Source organism: Odocoileus virginianus, chromosome 19 (genome assembly GCF_023699985.2).
Source record: "Odocoileus virginianus isolate 20LAN1187 ecotype Illinois chromosome 19, Ovbor_1.2, whole genome shotgun sequence".
In the NCBI taxonomy this organism is placed as follows: domain Eukaryota; kingdom Metazoa; phylum Chordata; class Mammalia; order Artiodactyla; family Cervidae; genus Odocoileus; species Odocoileus virginianus.
The window spans coordinates 22880791-22898717 of record NC_069692.1 but is presented as its reverse complement, the minus strand read 5'-3'; the positions used below and the strand labels follow the sequence as shown (position 1 = coordinate 22898717).

The following is a 17927-nucleotide window of genomic DNA, read 5'->3' as shown; positions in this document are numbered from 1 at the left end:
ACTCCCCCAAGAAAACAAGTTAGTGTTTCTCTACCATCTCCTCCTTCCTCACCAAATAGATAAAACATAGAAACAGACAAATAAAATGAAATTATGGTATGCCAAGTCAAAGAAATATTTTGTACTTCATAATGATTATAGAGACTATCTCATAAAGCAGAAAAATACTTATGTTAAAATGCTGGGATATATGTGTGATTAAAGTTACATTAAAAAAATAGACCTGTATTTTTGTTGTTGTTTGTTTTTTAGGCACTAAATCATGTCCCACTCTTTTGTGACCCCATGAACTGTAGCCCGCCAGGCTTCCCTGTCCATGGGATTTCCCAGGAAAAGAATACTGGAGCAAGTTGCCATTTCCTTCTTCAGGGGATCTTCCTAACCCAGGAATTGAAACCATGTTGCCTGCATTGGCACGCAGATTCTTTATCATTGAGCCAGTAGAGAAGCCCTAAAGACCTATGTTATGTATATGAAAAATGACTTTGAAAGGAAAATAAACAACAGATATACTAACAGTATCTACAGCAGTGATTACAGCATTTTTCTTTCACTTTTCTTGATTTTCAAATTTTTATAAAATGGAGTTATAATATCTAGAACTTACACAATTTAGTATTAAAAATTAGCCTAAAACAATAATCTTGTCTTTATTTATTTGTAATTTGTTCTGTAGCTGAACAAAAAAAATTCACAATGTGTCCTACCTGGCACCCGAGAGATCATCTGGCATAAGTCTACACTTAGCGCAGCAGCCCTCTGTAAGAGGTAACCCCAGGAATGCATCTGAATCTCATATCCCAGAAGAATATCAGGATCATACCTGAAGAAGAAATGAAAAAGTTAAACCTTTAACCAGAAGAACTGCTTCTTCATTAAACAAATTACAAAATTAAAAATCTATTTTTTATTATATTTCTCAGGTGGGAAAAGGTGATATAGTGTTTACCTATAGAATTTCTATATAGGAAGGAATGGGGCATTTAGAGTTCTAAGTTTGAAGCTACTTTTGTAAAGCAAAAGTAGTTTCTACCTAGATTAGGGATTAGGTGTTGACTTGATATGACTTGGCAAAGAGGCTGCTAAAAATTGGGGAGGGAGGCAAGCATTACCAGTGAAATGCATGAATGAGGGTAAAATTGAGATATAATGGGGGGGGGGTGAAGTATGAGGGCATGTGTGGATACTGTATTTTGAAAATGATCTCCCGGGTCATTCTGTTGTCACTTTCTACCCCTCTAAGCTCTACTATCCTTAAACAGTTGTAATGCTGAGAAAGAAAATGAGAACTTCTTCCTTTTCCCCCAATTTTAGTAAAGACTTGGTCCTCACATAAAGAAGGGCCTCGACAATGACAAGTTTGCCTCTAAACTTAAGAGGAAGGTGACTTAGTTTAATGGAAGAATGAAATATTAATAGGGGTGAGATTAATCTGGGGAAGCTAAACACCAAAAACTAGGCAAAAAACGTGCTCACTGTGGTCATGCGGTTGCACTGGTAGAACTGACCTGACAATCTGCATCTAACTCAGAAGGAGCCATTTTGTACTTCTTCTGAGGACTTTCACAGTAACCACCATAAAAAAAGTTTGACTACAGAACACAGGAGAATAGCATGAAGGTTTACTTTCATAGAAAATCTGTGTGGGCAAGACAAGAACTGATTACAGTCTTGGCGGAGAACAAAAACTTTTGAGCAAAAAATACTGCAGTGCTATCAAATGAGAAGTTCTAAATTACTTTGATCATTGTACTGTGCTGGGCTTAGTCATTCAGTCATGTCTGACTCTTTGTGACCCCATGGACTGTAGCCCACCAGGCTCCTCTGTCCACGGGGATTATCCAGGCAAGAATACTAGAGTGGGTTGTCATGCCATCCTCCAGGGGATCTCCCCAACCCAGGGATTGGAGCCAGGTCTCCTGCATTGCAGGAGGATTCTTTATTGAGCCACCAGCGAAGCCGAAGAATACTGGAGCGGGTAGCATATCCCCTCTCCAGGGGAACTTTCTGACACAGGTATCAAACTAGGGTCTCCTGCATTGCAGGCAGATTCTTTACCAGCTGAGCTACCAGGGAAGACCCTAACTATTGTATTAGTATTTATATAAGCCAAAAAGCAGAGTGAAAGATCACAAAAATTTGTAAACTTGGGTTTCACATAACTGCCTTTAAAGTCGTTCTGAATTATGGAATGACCAACCTGCCCAGATTATATCACTTAACACTTGAAGTATCATCCAATGTCTATAGTATAAGATTATCTCAGTCTACTAATGTAAGCAATATTTGGCTACTCTGCAATTGTGGCACAGATCAGATCTATGGTACTTCAATGCATCATGGACAGACCAGATATATGTTTAGAACCATTTTCTAATATTCTGTCATTCTTCCATAGCTATTTTCTTTAAAAGGGTATTTAATTACCTTAGTTTGTACTTTGACCACAAAAATAAGAGTATCACATAAATGTCTCCTTATTTTTAATGCTGAAGGATTTAGTGGCTGACGTCAAAAGAACTAGGTTCGAACCTCTGCAATATTATTCTTTTCATTTTTCCTATTAAGGGCCCAATAAAATACATTCCCTAGTGTAAATTTCAATATCTGGTGATCTGCTTTTGATCCATTGTTACACTACAGACTTACAAAGTAGCTTTCAAACTTGCTAGGAGAAAAAGATAACATATATGCTTTCCTCTATATAAAAAGGACAGAAATTTCTGAGAAAACCACTTAATAAAACTTATAAATTTAATACAACAGCCAAATGGATCTTTCCCCCAACCTATAAAAGTGTTTTCTTGGTAGAAAGTATCATGTGGCTGGTAATTCTGGAACAAAGAGCAGGATTACAACATAAGTGTGGAGAAGCTAAAGAAAGCAAAGCATTATGCAACAATGTGGCCAAGACTCAGACTCAGAGATCAGAGGTTAAGTGTAGACTAATTCTTTAAAACGAAGTCCAGAAAGGTCCTAGAGCCTTAAAAAAAAGAGTCTCCCAACACTATTCCTGCTCATTAGTCTTCTAAAATAATATCCAGATTCTTAACACATCTTTTTGTTGATAGCAACTTCATCAACTCCTCCATTAATGTCAGTCTCTTCTCAGAGCAAAGATGAACTAGCTGTATGACGAGTGCACCTCCCTGTAAACTATATAATGTCTACACTTGAAAAACTTGGGCAGAAGTGTTAAGTGTCTCTAAAGATCATCAAGGATAGGAGATGTGAAGGATTCCCATACACACACACAAGAACCTGCGGCTGACATCTTTAATACTTCTCATTTAGAATAGGCATTGCAATTTGGTCACAGTTAACTCTGAACTTTTCATATTACTGGAGATCAAACCAGTCAATCCTAAAGGACATCAACCCTGAACATTCGCTGGGAGGGCTACTGCTGAAGCCCCAATACTTTGGCTACCTGATGTGAAGAGCCGACTCACTGGAAAAAACCCTGATGCTGGGGAAGACTGAAAGCAATAGGAGAAGGGGATGGCAGAGGATGAGATGGTTAGATAGCATCACAGACTCAACGGACATGAATATGAGCAAACTCTGGGAGACAATGGAGGACAGAGCAGACTGGCATGCTGCAGTCGATGGGGTTGCAAAGAGTCAGACACGACTTAGCGACTGAACGACGACAAGCACTCTGAATTTAAGAGAAGACTTTAGAAGGCTGCTGGAGTATCTATCACATACATGTCTACAACATGAAGAGGATGCCCAATTACTACAGAGCTCTTCTGTTATAACTGGTACAGAGTTCTGCCAATATCTTCATCTGAGTTCCTTTGACACATGTAACATCTTATTATTGTAAGAATTATCTTTCCAATCAGCAACTTGCTCCGTTGTGGTAAATAGTTAAAAGACTGATTAAATACATTTATTTTTTGATAGCTATGAAAATTTTTTCTCAATTAACAAGTGTCTCTTGTAAACTACTACTGCTCAGAGATGACTGCTGAAAAAATAAGAAGTTACCATTAATGCTTCTCTTAACAGATTTGTTAAAGATTTGGTTCTTTCAGAAAACCTGTGTCATTTCAACATTTTCAGATCTATCACGTATATTTATTTTTTGACCCAGAAGTTGTTAGATCTTACAAGACTCTCAAAGCTGATAAGATATCTGTTTTAAGTTCAAAGTTCCAAGGATTCCATATTTCTTCTGTGAAAACATTTGGTGACAGTAACAAAATCTTGGTGACTTGTTCTTTAATTTTTGTAAATTTTATTCACTCTACCAGGTTTCTGAAAGTTATAGAAAGAACAAGGTTGAGTACATGCAATTAGTAGTGAAGAACAAAATTGTGGAGAAAATGGAAGCACCAGAAACACGAAAATGATTTTATTTGCTTAGGCAAAAAAAGCTGCTTCACAACTTATATTGTATGTAACACTAATTCCTGTACAGATGACAGGTGAAAGGGCTCTAACTTAGGGAGTGGCCATGAGCATGGGGAGAGGAGGAGGAATGATCTTGAAAACTAATTCTGAGGTTAAATGGATAGGAGGGACTAATGCATTGACTAGGGAAAAGAGACAGGTAGGACTCAAAACTTAAGTTAGGGCAGCTGGGGAAATGTGTAAGTAATAGTTCAAGGAAACAGAGAAAGATAAAAAATGCCTCTGACAAGAATATAATGGATCTGGTTTTACTTTTTTAATAGTAATTTACATGACTTGACGTGTTGGCCACCTGAGGAAGTAAATATTAAGAATGAAAAGATAAAGACAATAAATCTCTTTGAGACTATGCATCTGTATTCAATTCAGTTTTATATTCAGGACCTAGTACTGTATTTTACAGAGTTAATAAATCTCTTTGAGACTATGCATCTGTATTTAACTCAGTTTTATATTCAGCACCTAGTACTGTATTTTACAGAGTTAATATTTAAGTATTGACCAGGATAAGAGTTTTATGTGCTTTATTGCACTTAATTCTAATACCTATTACACATTTTACAGATGAGGAAATTAAAGTTTAGAGAGATATGTAACTGGCTCAAGACAAAGACAAAAAGACAGAGATGGTTGACTCCCAAGCCTACGCTCTAAGCAAAGCCTGTGTTAAGCAGGTACTCAACAAATGAGGTGTAAGAAGGAAATAACCTTTTAGGGAGTTGTTTGGAGTAATACATAAACAACATTACAGAACTGAAATGCTAATATTTAACTCTTCTTCTTCTCTTTCTAGTAGCCATGTGATGTAGAGTAAGAACCAGAAGTTAATTTTATTTTCTTCACTGCACTTCTCTTAACAACTAGTATAATTCATGTTATGGACATTTAAGAAAGTTACTACACTTGCAAATGACTGACAAGATTCTCAATGTTGGCAGGTGAATCCCATTGCTAGGAATATACCTAACAAGGAGAACACAAGCCTACAAAGCCCAGGGACATTATTGGATATGCACTGGCCCATAAAATGGTATTTGACTAAAACTCTTACATGTTCCTTTTGCTAAGCTGTTTGCAGTGTGAGCACTGAAAGTACCTGACATGTTGACAAGCTGTGTGAGAAGATAAAAGATAGGACTGACAATGGTAAGACTCAGATGGATGGGAATCCATCCAGTCACCAGTGCTATAAGTAGTAAAAATACATTCCTCTTTTTTCCTCCCTAGAGTGGTGGGGAGTAGCATATCATTTTTTTTTTTCTTTGATGCTCTGACATCTAACTTTGTTTCTTTGAAAATGTTTTCTGGTGTTCTAATTTTCTTGCCTAAAAGATTCTTTTTAATTGAAGGATAACTGGTTTACAATATTGTTAGTTTCTGCCATACAGCAACATGGATCAGCCATAGGTATACATATGTCCCATATCTCCTGAACATCCTTCCTACCTCATCATACCCTTCTAGGTTCTAATTTTCAAAATGGTTTGTGTTAATCCATTTGGGATTCAATCAGATGTTGAGTCAGTAAAATATCATCACTGATCTTTAATATAGTATATCATCTCACTTTTATAGGAAAAAGTTCTCCAAAGCAAAACAGAAAGGGTTGATTTTAACAACATGCTCAAGGACAGCTTTTATCCATACATCAGAATCCAAAGAGTATTTTCCAGCCTGCTTTTAGGCATTTAAAAACCTAAACCTAGCAACAGGCAGAAGTTTTAAGTTTCTAGAAAAGTGAAACACATGGCCACTAAGAGTTATACTCTTGAGAAGATGCAAAAGAGATTCACTTGTTTTATTTTTAAATAGCTTTTGTAAAACATCTTTTTCATAAATTTTGACAAGATTCTACTATCAAGCATCAAAGCCAACATCAAATGGTCAAAAGAGATTTTTAAGAAATTATGTACACAAAAGGGTATGTACCAGATAGTCCTAGATTTATGAACAGAGTATAATCCAAAGTTTTTGGAAATATGGATTTGTTTAGAATCCAGAAAACATTTTCTAAAAAAAAAAAAGTAAAAAGGTACTGAAATGGTGGTTCCTAGGGCAGAACCCTATTTAATCAATGATACAATTTAACTTTATAGTTAAGTTGTTATTTCATCACCACAGAAAAATGCTAAAATCTAACTGGAAAAAGTTAGAAGCTAAGCTAGTATTTGTCTTTCACTGGCCCCTCAATTCTGAGAATATTCTTTTTTTTAATCCCTAATCTGATGGAACTGATGATGGTGATTAGAGATGAGAACAAAATCCTTTCCAGAATAACTTTTCTTTCAAGGGCCACAGGAAGGGACTCACTTTCTCTTTTTTACCTTCACCTACATTACTCAGCAATAGCACAAAAGGACTGGAACAAAAGCTGGAAAAATCAGAAATAAAAACAATACCTCTTAATTATATTTGCAATTTCTTGAAAAAGTGCCTTCTCATCAGCAGCATAGGTAACTTCTAGTCCTGTGATTCCAGATCTAATAAGTAATGGGGTCTGATATCTGATATCTAAGAAATAAACAAAATGTTTATTATATATAATTGTGTTAAGTAGTATTATCTTACTTTTGAGTAAAATTACACAACTAGAATACTTTAAAATAAGACAGCTTCCCCAAAGTAAACACATAATTGTTTCCTGAAAATTTTCTTAAAGGTTTTCTAGTAAAATATGCAACTGAAAATTCAAATTTAATATTTTCAGCTATTTTCCTGAAGTCTACATTCACAAAATTCCCTAGATAACAACGTCACCCAAAAAGAAATTTTATTACTTTATTTCTTTTTATAGGAAGAGCTTTGCTTAGTAGAGAATATTTTAATTAGTGGTATGCTGGAGAATGTTTACAAGCACCTCTACATAGGGGGAAAAAAGAAAGCCCCGATTTGCACTGCTTGCTTACTTCTAAGACATGAGAAATTCTGACCATGGCTAAATTCAAACTACCAATGTGACATCAACTACTTCAAAAAATTCATGAAAATTTAGCAATTGGCTCATGAGCTGGTACAAGCCAGCTCAAGCATATCACTGATTAAACTGCAAATTCCTGAACAGTTTTGTTCTGTTAAAGCTTCCTCCTCAATTGACTGAATTTAGATATTACTATTTGACATTGCCAAAGAACACTTGGTATTTTCTAAAATGCCTTATGTGGTATCCTATATGAAGAACCTCTGAACTTAAAGTATATGTATTTATGAAGAAATATCAATAAAATTGGAATATACCTTAAGTAGTTTGCAACCATTACCTTAAAGTAATAACTTTTAAATTTTTAAAAAATATTTTTGGCCACACTGCATGGCATGTGGTATCTTAGTTCCTTGACCAGGGATCGAACCTGTACTCCCTGCACTGGAAGGGTGGAGTCTTAAATCACTGGACCACCAGGAAAGTCCATAACTTAACTTCTTAAAGCAAAGAAAAACTCTGTATTAGCAGCAAAATACCAGCATGTATATATAAGGAAGACTGTCCACCCAACCTATAGATACACAATCATTTGAATTCAACATTAACAATTAGTATTTCATATAATATTTAGATCAAATTAGACATGCTAATTGGAAATTTTATTAAGCTCTTTATATTGTACTGCTTTTGACTTCTAACAATAATTCAAGAATAATGAATCTAAGACAAAATTATATACAACACTTCTTACTCCCATCTCAGCAAACATTTAGAGACAAGTGTTTTTAAGGTTAGCAAAGCTTTATTACCAGTTTTATGAGCACAATGTAAGAAATGAAAATTAAATGCCAGTCTTCTTCATGAACATAGGTGCAAGCATCCTAATATAACAGTGGCAAACTGAACAGAGCAATAGCTAAAACAATATACATCAAAGCCAAGGTGACTGTGTCCTGGTTTTGAAAGTTCTGTTTAACACTAGGGAATCAGTTATTTTAATCTGATACAATAACAGATTAAAGATGTGCATGGTAGGAAACTCATGGATGCATAATCAACAAAACAGTACTATTTGAGGGAATTCCTAATCATAAGGTAGAGAAGAGTTCTTTATGCTTGTTTAGTTTAGACTCTGAGCACAGAAACTGCCCCAATAAAAGGTTCTTCCCAGGGTGAAAGAAAGAGTTAGTCCCTCAGTCGTATCCAACTTTTGGGGACCCCCTGGACTGTAGCCTGCCAGGCTCCTTGGTCCATGGAATTCTCCAGGCAAGAATACTGGAGTGCGTAGGCATTCCCTTCTCCAGGGAATCTTCCCAACCCAGGAATCTTTACCGTCTGACACACCAGGGAAGCCTACATACTTCCTAGGGTATATAGGTATAAAATTAATAAAAATGACCAATACCTTGACTAGATACTGTCTTGTCTTTATCAATCACGATTACACCTGTGAGTTCTGTTTTGTCTGTATCCGGTAGTGGAGTGTCAGACGAGATGCAGTAGAACAGAGCACAGATTGGGTCAAATTCAGGATCTGGTTCTAAGTCTCGTCTAGTTCGAGCATGTAATTCCACACTGATTAGGGTAAGATTCTGTATCTATAAAAGGAAATAAATACCATGGTTTTAAGCATTTTTCTGAGACAAGTTGAAAGTAGTATATTTCACTAAGGCTCTGAGGAAATACATACGTAAAATTACAGAAAAATGGCTATATAGGACACAGTCACAATTTAACATTCCACAAATTAAAACTAGGTTTTTAGTTCTAAGATCAGATTAAATCAATTCATGTTTTTCTTTTAAAAACTCTCGAGTACATGCAGTGCCTCTCAATTTTCTCAGTTTCTATTTGAGAAAGAATGACTAGGCCAAAAGGTTGTACATTCAAATCAAAATCTGTTACTTTCTATCCAGTTAACTGTCCTTCTACCTGTACTTTAACTCAAAAGAGTTCTGTTTTTTAGTTTGAAACTCCTACTTATTTTGTCTGAGAGTTACTTAGACTTTCATATATAATAGGCAATTTTTTAAAGTTTTTCATGAAAAAAAATTGTAAGAATTGTAAGATATCAACTATACAAACAGCCAGGTTTTTGAACATGCACATTTTCTCTTTGACATATAATCCAAAAAATGTATTATTTTGCTTTTTACACTTAATTTCCTATGCTAATAAAAACTCTTTAACAGTAATCCTTACTTAGTTCTCTAAGACAGAGTTAAGAATAAACTCTGGATAAGAAAGAAAAATAAAGACTGGATTCATGATTACAGCTGGAATTATAGCCATTTACTGTACCAGTATTATACATATATCTGGCAATGGAAAATAGGAGACTACTGTTACAATACTGCAATTATTCAGGTCACCTTAGTTCAATAAAGGATCTATATTTTGTATTTATCGTGCATGCCATCCGTTAAAGAAATTGTAAATGCAGAAATTCTCCTTAGCGATGGGAGTAGAATTTAGTGGATATCTCTGGAGGACAACTAAATAATATCAATCAAAATTTTATAAGGACAGAACAAATTAGTGGTTACCTCTGGGAAGAGAAGGGGGGAAAGTCACGACAGGATAGAGGATTAACAGATACAAAATATTATGTATAAAATAAATAAGCAACAAGGATATATTGTAAGCACAAGGAAATACAGCAATTATTTTATAATAACTTTAAATGGAGTACAATCTATAAAAAAATACTGAATCACTATATACCTGAAACATATAATATTGTAAATCAATTATTTCCATTAAAAACAAGACATGTCCTTCAATCTAGCGTTCCTACTCTTGAGAATGTATCCAGAAGATATACTATGTATGTAGCCAAAATATATGCACAAATTATACAAAGATGTTTACTAGGATGATACTATTTTCAGTTTTTATAAGTTATAAACGACTAAAAATCTAAATCTCTATCAGTTTGGAACTGGTTACTGCCAATAAATTAGGTGGCATACATAAACGCTACACAGAATGAATACTCTGTAACCTTTAACATTTTGAAAAGAATGAGCCAGATCTCTATGTCCTAATATGGAAAGATCACCATAATACAGTGATAAAATGGAATAAATGAGTGTAATATGCTAAGCACATGCATAAGAAAATGTCTGCAAAGAGACAAAAAACACAAAACTGTTTATAGTTTTGGGGAAGGGAATTCAGGTGGGAGAGAAGCTTACTTTTCAATGTAAATATTTTTGTCTTGAAGTTTTTTTACCATGTACATGTAATAGTGCATGCATTCATCAGTAAATTTGTTATTAAGTACTTTTTAAAATATAAAGAACATTAATCATGCATGTATAGGCATATGGAATAAAACAAATCTCCAAAAATTGTGAAATGGAAACCTTTTCCCTAAACCTAAACAAAACAAAAAATCAGTTTAATTAGAAAAGAAGGAACATGTGGAAAAACTATGGAGAAGACTGAAGACTGAAGAGTTCTGGAGGTTGATTTATTTATACACTAGGCCAAATTTCACATTCCAATTTTGCCTTTTCACTCCTCAATATAAAATGCATTGTAGTTCTTAGGGGTGTTTTTTTTAAGCCAACATATGGAATGATGAGATGGAAAGAGATTTACTGAGTGTGATCAGTAAAGAAGGGGGTAAAGAAAAGGGAATACAAACCTCTTTTTCTGCACCGAGTACTTTATGTGTAGAAGAGATAGAGAGAAATCAGCTCAGAGTAATGGAAAACAGGAAAAATGCTTGGAGCACAATTTCCTAGTAAAAGGAATACAGTACAGTAGGTTTTTTTTGGTGCATTCCCTATCTGACCACCAGGCGGCGATTTGGACTGTGCCTTGAGACGCAAAAAGCGTGTGAGGAAGCTATGAGCAACTTGCCAGACCTTCAAAGAGATTTTAACTTCAAGAAGGCCCAAGATTCTGAAATAGGGTTACATAGAATAAAACAACAGTATAAGAAGGAAAATATGTTTTTCAGATAATAACAAAAAAATCAAACGCAACAAGTCTTTTTGTTAAGGTCTATCACATTTGCTTTAATGAGTATTTTTTACAAAGTATTTTCTTTAATTTTTGAATTTTGGGCGTGTACTTGGTAAGATAAACATTCCTGAGCTTGTTACTTAATATATCTGAGCTTCAGGGGATAGTATAGGATCAGATATAAAACAGGAACTAAATGAATGCTGCTGAATGAAGACATGTGCAAATAAACTATTAGGGAGACTGTCCTAATTCTAAAAAAGTAAAAATCTTAGATCAAAGTTAGGGCAAAAATGAGGACAATATTTAAATTTTTCTTTGTCAACTCATCTAATTCTTAGAAGACAGAACCTACTGAAGACCAAAAACCCAACCAAAAAAATCATATTCTCTGCTATAAGGGCAAAGACATAAAACAACTGTATAAACCAGTACTGACCAAAAGAAATATGAAAGTCACATTCATAATTTAAAATTTTTCAGTACTCACATTAAAAAAGGTAAGAATAGGTTAAATTAATTTTAAAATATTTTCACTTAATCAATATATCAAAACTACCCATTCAACATAAAATCAATATAAAAAATTACTAATAAGGTATTTCATATTCTTTTTTCCTATTAAGTCTTTGAAATCAGTATGCATTTTACATTTATGGCACATCTCAGTGAGGTTGCAGAAGTTGTAATGGAAATAAATTACTTAAAATTACATGAAATCTAAAATTTAATTCCTATATATGTAAGCCAAACTTAAAATTCTCAATAACCAAGATGTTAGTAGCTACCATTCTGACAGCACACATATAAACAATGAAAATATATTCTAATTTCACCTCCTTGCCAATCAGACATGTTTTGAGTTGTCTTCTTTACAGAAATATTTACAGTAAAGACAGATAAATTAACAGTGAATATAGATAAATTTACAGTGAACCATTGATACATACTCTCCAGTAAGAATGTACATTTTTTTCAAGATAGCTTCCTAGTCTTTGCATATGGTTTGTGCTGTGAAGATAACTGGGTTATAAAGATTACATGAACAAATGAATTGTACAAGCAATAATCCACTAAGTCAACCAAACAGAAAATACAAGTAGGTATCACATTTGGGATGGGATACAACATGGTAATATAACAATCCCAGAGTAATATACAGAGTTTCAAATAGCAGAGAAACGTTTTCTAAATTTTAGCTTCTCTTTAAAAACTTCAGGTATAAGGTTTGAGAAAACTGTGAAACCACAAAGCAGTCTCAATAACTGATGACTACTTTAGAAGTTTCTCTGTTTCATACAAATACATAAAATAGTAAGGATAATAAGAACAAGATAAAGATGAATAGGTATAGAATTCAACATAGTCCTCTCCTTGTAAAAAATTTCTGTACTTGTACCATAGAATAAAACACGTTAAAGTTATATAGTGTATATGTGTCCTTACTGTTGCAGTTTTACCTCGTGTAAAGCTTTCGCCTCCTGTAAGTTTTGTATGCTGACTTTGAAACCGTAAGTATTGTTTAAGGATGGTCCATCAATCTGAGAAGTTTCTTTCTTTGGGGTATTTACTGCTGCAAATTGATTCTATTAAAAAAAACACACAGAGCCAGAAAAAAATAATGAGCAATCATTTCCTTTCTTTTGATTACTTATTTCTGCTTCGATAACTTTATGTATTTAGTAATATGTGATAAACTAGTACCATCTCCTTAAATAAAAGAAGAAACTTAAGTATTTTATTTGCATTTTTTTCAGGCTAGTAAGTCAAGATACCAGAACTGGGTATATGTAGAAATATCTGATATAATCTAAGTCAACCATATATTGATTCTTGAGTTTACAAACCCCAAATATTGAAAATAATAGCTTTGTAGAGAGTTGACATTTGTACCGCATGGACATTTATCTTGACCTTTCTTGGAAACATGACAAGCAAGCAAACAATATATTTGCAAGTAGTCTGGCTAAAATGTATAGACGATTTACAACTGTGGGTTTGTATTTTACCCTAATACAACATGTATCTGAAAGATAAACTAAAGCATAATTTTCAAGGGGTTAGAAAGAATAGAATCTATTAAAATATATATATGTATATATATATATATTCTGATTTCTAAATCCATTAACAATTTTCCTGAAAGTGTTGATTTATGTTCATAGTACAGTCATACTTGTTTTTAATATATGACTTTTATTCAATACTGATTTTAAAATGATAGTTTTAAAAAGCATTTGTAATCTCAAAATAGAAATACTAAAATATATTTTATGTAGTTAATGATATTTACGAGAAGTGGTCAATACAGAAGTGATCTCTATCATATATTTCTAAAGATACATGTCTAATGAATACTTTTTTCACATAACCATGTATTTCCAGTTAAGTATTACAACAATTTTTAGTATTTGAATAAAGACATTTATGATTTTTCAGAGTTTTGGTAACAAATAATGTTGCTTTCCTTTGATACTTAGTAAAATGAACTGAAAAATCAATAATGCTATATCTAAGAAAAAAGTAATAAACCAAGAAAAAGGATATACTTTTGGTGGGATCAAAAATCACTTACTTGAGCTCTGCTGTCATTGGACTGTTCTGATTTTGCCAGTAATCAGTTAATGTATTTGTATCCTCATAATCCACATTTTGGCTATCATATTCACTTTCTCTGTAATATTTGTATTTACATATAAGAATCTTTTAGATCCCAACAACAACAAAAAATTTTTTTAATTAGGCAATTTCTTGTCGTCTCAAAGACATGTAAATAAATGATGCAAAAATATAATAAAATTATTTAAAAATTGAGACACAAAGTTATCAATTATCTAACTGAAATCCAAGAATAAGAATGGATCTTCCACTGATGTTTAAATATGTTTAGCATAGTTACCTTTGCTTGTGTTAAGAGTACTCTTCTAAGAGCGTCAGTATTACTTCCTTTCTTATGACTCAATTTCTGGGTTTTTGGTTCTGCAGAAAGAAATTTTATATTTAACATACAAATCAACATTGCCTGCTTCTGTGTGTGTTTTTTTTTTTTTTTTCATTTTTGTTGTTCCAACTCTCAGATACCTTTCGTGAGTATTGTCCTATAAATTCTTCAGAAAGATTACACAATTTAAAAATGAAATTGATTCAAACCTGCGATTCCCACACTAAAATAACTTTTAATATTTGTACTATTAAATAAAAACATTTAGAAATTAGTTGTTGAATTTTATTCCTCAGTTATTGACAGAGGGAATCATTTAATCCATTTACTCACTGATTTATCAAGTATTTATAAAGATGAAGAAAAAAATAATCTTGTACCCTTGTGAGGTCTAGAGAGAGAATCAGACATTGATCAAATACATATAAAAAAGTAAAATTATAACTGGGGTAAGTACAAGAAAGCAGAAGATAATTGAGAAATTTTATCTAGTCAGGGAATTAGGAGGGCTTTTTTGAGCTAAAATCGGAAGAAAGAATAGAAATTAACTAGGAAAAGAGTGAGAATTTTCCCTGATTACCAAACAAAAAAACTGGAAATTGTTAAGGGTGAATAAGAAGGCTAGAGTAGAAGCCCAGGTGAGAAATGAGGGCTTGGTAGTACCAGAGACGGAGTTAGAGAGTTTTGGATAATTTAGGAAACAAAGAAGTGTGAAAACCACAGGATGGGCAGTGAGGGAATCAGGTGATATTATAAATAAAACCACTATTTCTGACCTGCTTAACTCAGTGACAGAAGAAGTGGTGGTACTGTCCATTCAAATAAGGAATAGTTTTCAATGTGTGGGCAAGTATGTATGTGTATAAAGCGTGCTAGGTGATTGGTAGTGAATGGATGCAATGAGATCATAAACTAAGTTTAAAAAATAGTGACCTTGTGGTGCTTCTGAGCATTCAAGTAGAAATGCCAAAGGTAGCTGGATATAGTGTTCTGAAGCTTAAAAGAGAATTCTGAACTGGAAATTTAAATTTGTGAATTATCAATTCTGTGGGCAGGAACTAGGTCATTGAGGGAGAGAACACAGAGTAAAGAAAGCTGAAGGCTAAGCCTTAATAAGCTACAATGTTTAGATAATAACTGAGAATGTGAGATACACTTCAAAGGAAAGCAAGCAGGAAGAAACAGAGGGGAAAAAAAAAGAGGAGTAGGGGTAAAGCCAAAGGGAGAAGACGCTCTAAGGAGGAAGGTGTGGTCATAAGAACAATGGCTGCTTGGAGGGTATGTGATAGAAAGACTGAAAAACATCCACTGGCTTTAGCTACATGTAGATTATAGAGAATCTTCACAAGATCCATACTGGTGAATTGATGGGGGCAGAATCCAGTTTAGAGTGGGCTGACAAATGAGTAGGATGTAAAGCAATAGAGCTGTAAAATTAGAGAGATCTTTTAAGAAATTTGGCTTTAAATGAGAGGAAAAAGAGTAGAGGCTAAAAGACGGAAGGTCAAGATAGGTGTTTGGTTTTCTATTTTACAGGGTGGGAAATATCTGGATATAAATCAAAGCCAGTAGGAAAAATTAAGCTGAGAAGATAAGGTTTCTGAGAGGGCTCCTATATTCAACCCAGAAGGCAAGAAGAAAGGATGCAAACAGATGTGAGTATATTTCACAGCAGAAAGATAAAAAAAGTTATCATGTGATGATATCTAAGACATGACAAAGTAACCACCTCTCATTAGCTGAGCTAAAATTACATTTAAAAAGCTCTGATTTTCATTACATAGTCAATGCTGCTTTCATTTCTGGTATCTGAAGAGCTCTATGGTGACTTTCTGTTATTTGTAAACTTACCTGTTGACAAAGGGCTAAGGCCAGTTGCCTCAGGAAGCCTTTCCAGGAGTTTTCTCTGTATGATCGGTGTACTATGAAGGCAAAGTGATTCACATATCTCAGTTCTTGTCCTAACATTAATTGGGGATATCACTAGAGGCTCCTGGGGCTCAGTGCAGGGGCTCTTCTGTACACTATCTTTTATGGGCTTTAGTAAGTTCTCAATAGTCAGAGAATGTAGGTCCTCTACTGGTGATGAGGGTCTGTCATCTCCATTTAATGTTTTGGAATCTGGGGATGTTGCCTGTTGCCAAGGGGGAATTGCTGGAGAATCAGGAGAGCTATAACTAATAGAATAGTCACTGTCATCATCCTGATCTTTCTCAGCATCATCTGCAGAAGCAACTAGTGGCAGTGTCTGACTTTCACTTGCAGTCTGATGGCATTCTGTGGTTGGTGCTTGTAAAGCAATCTGAGAATTGTCAACATCTTCCTTGGTATGTGCTGTAGTGGGGAGTATATGTGGAGTTGTATCCATTTTTGGAGGCGCTACAGGTCTGTCATCTGGATTAACTGAAGAGCTGAAGTCTTCAGCAGATTTTACAACTCCAGTTGGCTCCGTTTTAGACAGTTTCTTGGAACGTTCATATTCTTCTTTGGCTTGAAGCCATGCCTGAACCAGTTGTCGACTTGGGGCACATTTGCAAGGCATGATCACAATTTTTTTATCTTCAGCCATTTTACGATTATTACTTGATCCTTTATTGACAGCTGCTTGGCCATTGTGAGGGGGTGACCCAGGTCTTGGATTTTGAGTCATTGCTGAGAAGGCTGTTTTCCACAGACGAAGTCCTTCCAAAGAAAAGTCTCCCTCAAACTCAGCCAGATCATTTGGAAGTCGAGTTTCTACCATGAGAAGCCGTCCACCGATCTCCCTATAAACAACATATTTTAGAACAACTGTTTTGTCTCAAAGAAAAATTACCAAAATATTAGCTCCTTAACTTAGAGATTTTTAGAAGTTATTTTTGGAGTTTTAAAAATGCCTATTTCTTTCTTCTGTTTCCACATCCTATGCCCCAACCTCCACAAACATATATTTTATGCAGGTACATTCTATCTTTAGTCTCGATATGCTTTTTCTAACAGGTATATGACTACTAAATTAAAATTCCTTTGGAAGGTATCATCAATACCAGGGAAAGAAAGTGTCCAATGAAGCCTTCTTTTCAAGGAAATGGTACAGACACATCCGATTCCTTTCCTCTATTCATCTTAAATAACTTTCCACTGTCACCATATAAGAATAAAAATGCTGGAAGAATTTATCATCAGAGACTATACCCCGGATTTTATCTATAACCTTTTTATACATTCCCTACTCTCTATGCAGCAGTCTAGCAAAGCCTGTCCGTTGAAACAAGTCTTTATACCCTGCCAAATTCCCTCAAACATTAAAAAAAATCACACACAATTGATGTAAACTGTATTTCTTTCTCCCCTTTACATGAAAAAGGTTAATACTATCGCAAGAACTTAGCAGTTGGCAGGGTGCACATGGGTTAAATGCTACTAATGCATGTGAAGAATCACTAATTAAAAGGAAACCTGGCTTAGTTTCTAATAGTTACTGTAAGTATTAAGCTAAATTTTGTTCTCTAATATATCTATAGGTCATGTATTTATGCCTTCTGCAGCAACATACTTCTCTTTTTCTTCTTCATGGTATCTCTTTCATGAGTATGAAGATCATTCTTAAGTTTCTTCAATTACTTCTTGTAGGGCATGATTTCCCAAATGACCCGGTCACTTTCTAGATAAAACTCAATGAACTGAATT

The 17927-nt window shown here is 34.3% G+C and overlaps 1 protein-coding gene across 4 annotated transcripts in view; it reads right to left on the bottom strand.

Moving 5' to 3' along the window:
* Nucleotides 1-17927, bottom strand: part of REV3L (REV3 like, DNA directed polymerase zeta catalytic subunit) — a 176210-nt gene that overhangs the window by 47164 nt on the left and 111119 nt on the right. For all 4 annotated transcript variants that reach the window (XM_020890382.2, XM_020890383.2, XM_070449944.1 and 1 more), the window contains 6 exons: nucleotides 16110-17023; nucleotides 14217-14296; nucleotides 12778-12903; nucleotides 8748-8940; nucleotides 6822-6933; nucleotides 708-823 (listed from right to left, as the gene is read on the bottom strand). In XM_020890382.2, coding sequence (XP_020746041.2) covers nucleotides 708-823; nucleotides 6822-6933; nucleotides 8748-8940; nucleotides 12778-12903; nucleotides 14217-14296; nucleotides 16110-17023 — 1541 coding nt within the window. The remainder of the gene's footprint in view (nucleotides 1-707; nucleotides 824-6821; nucleotides 6934-8747; nucleotides 8941-12777; nucleotides 12904-14216; nucleotides 14297-16109; nucleotides 17024-17927) is intronic.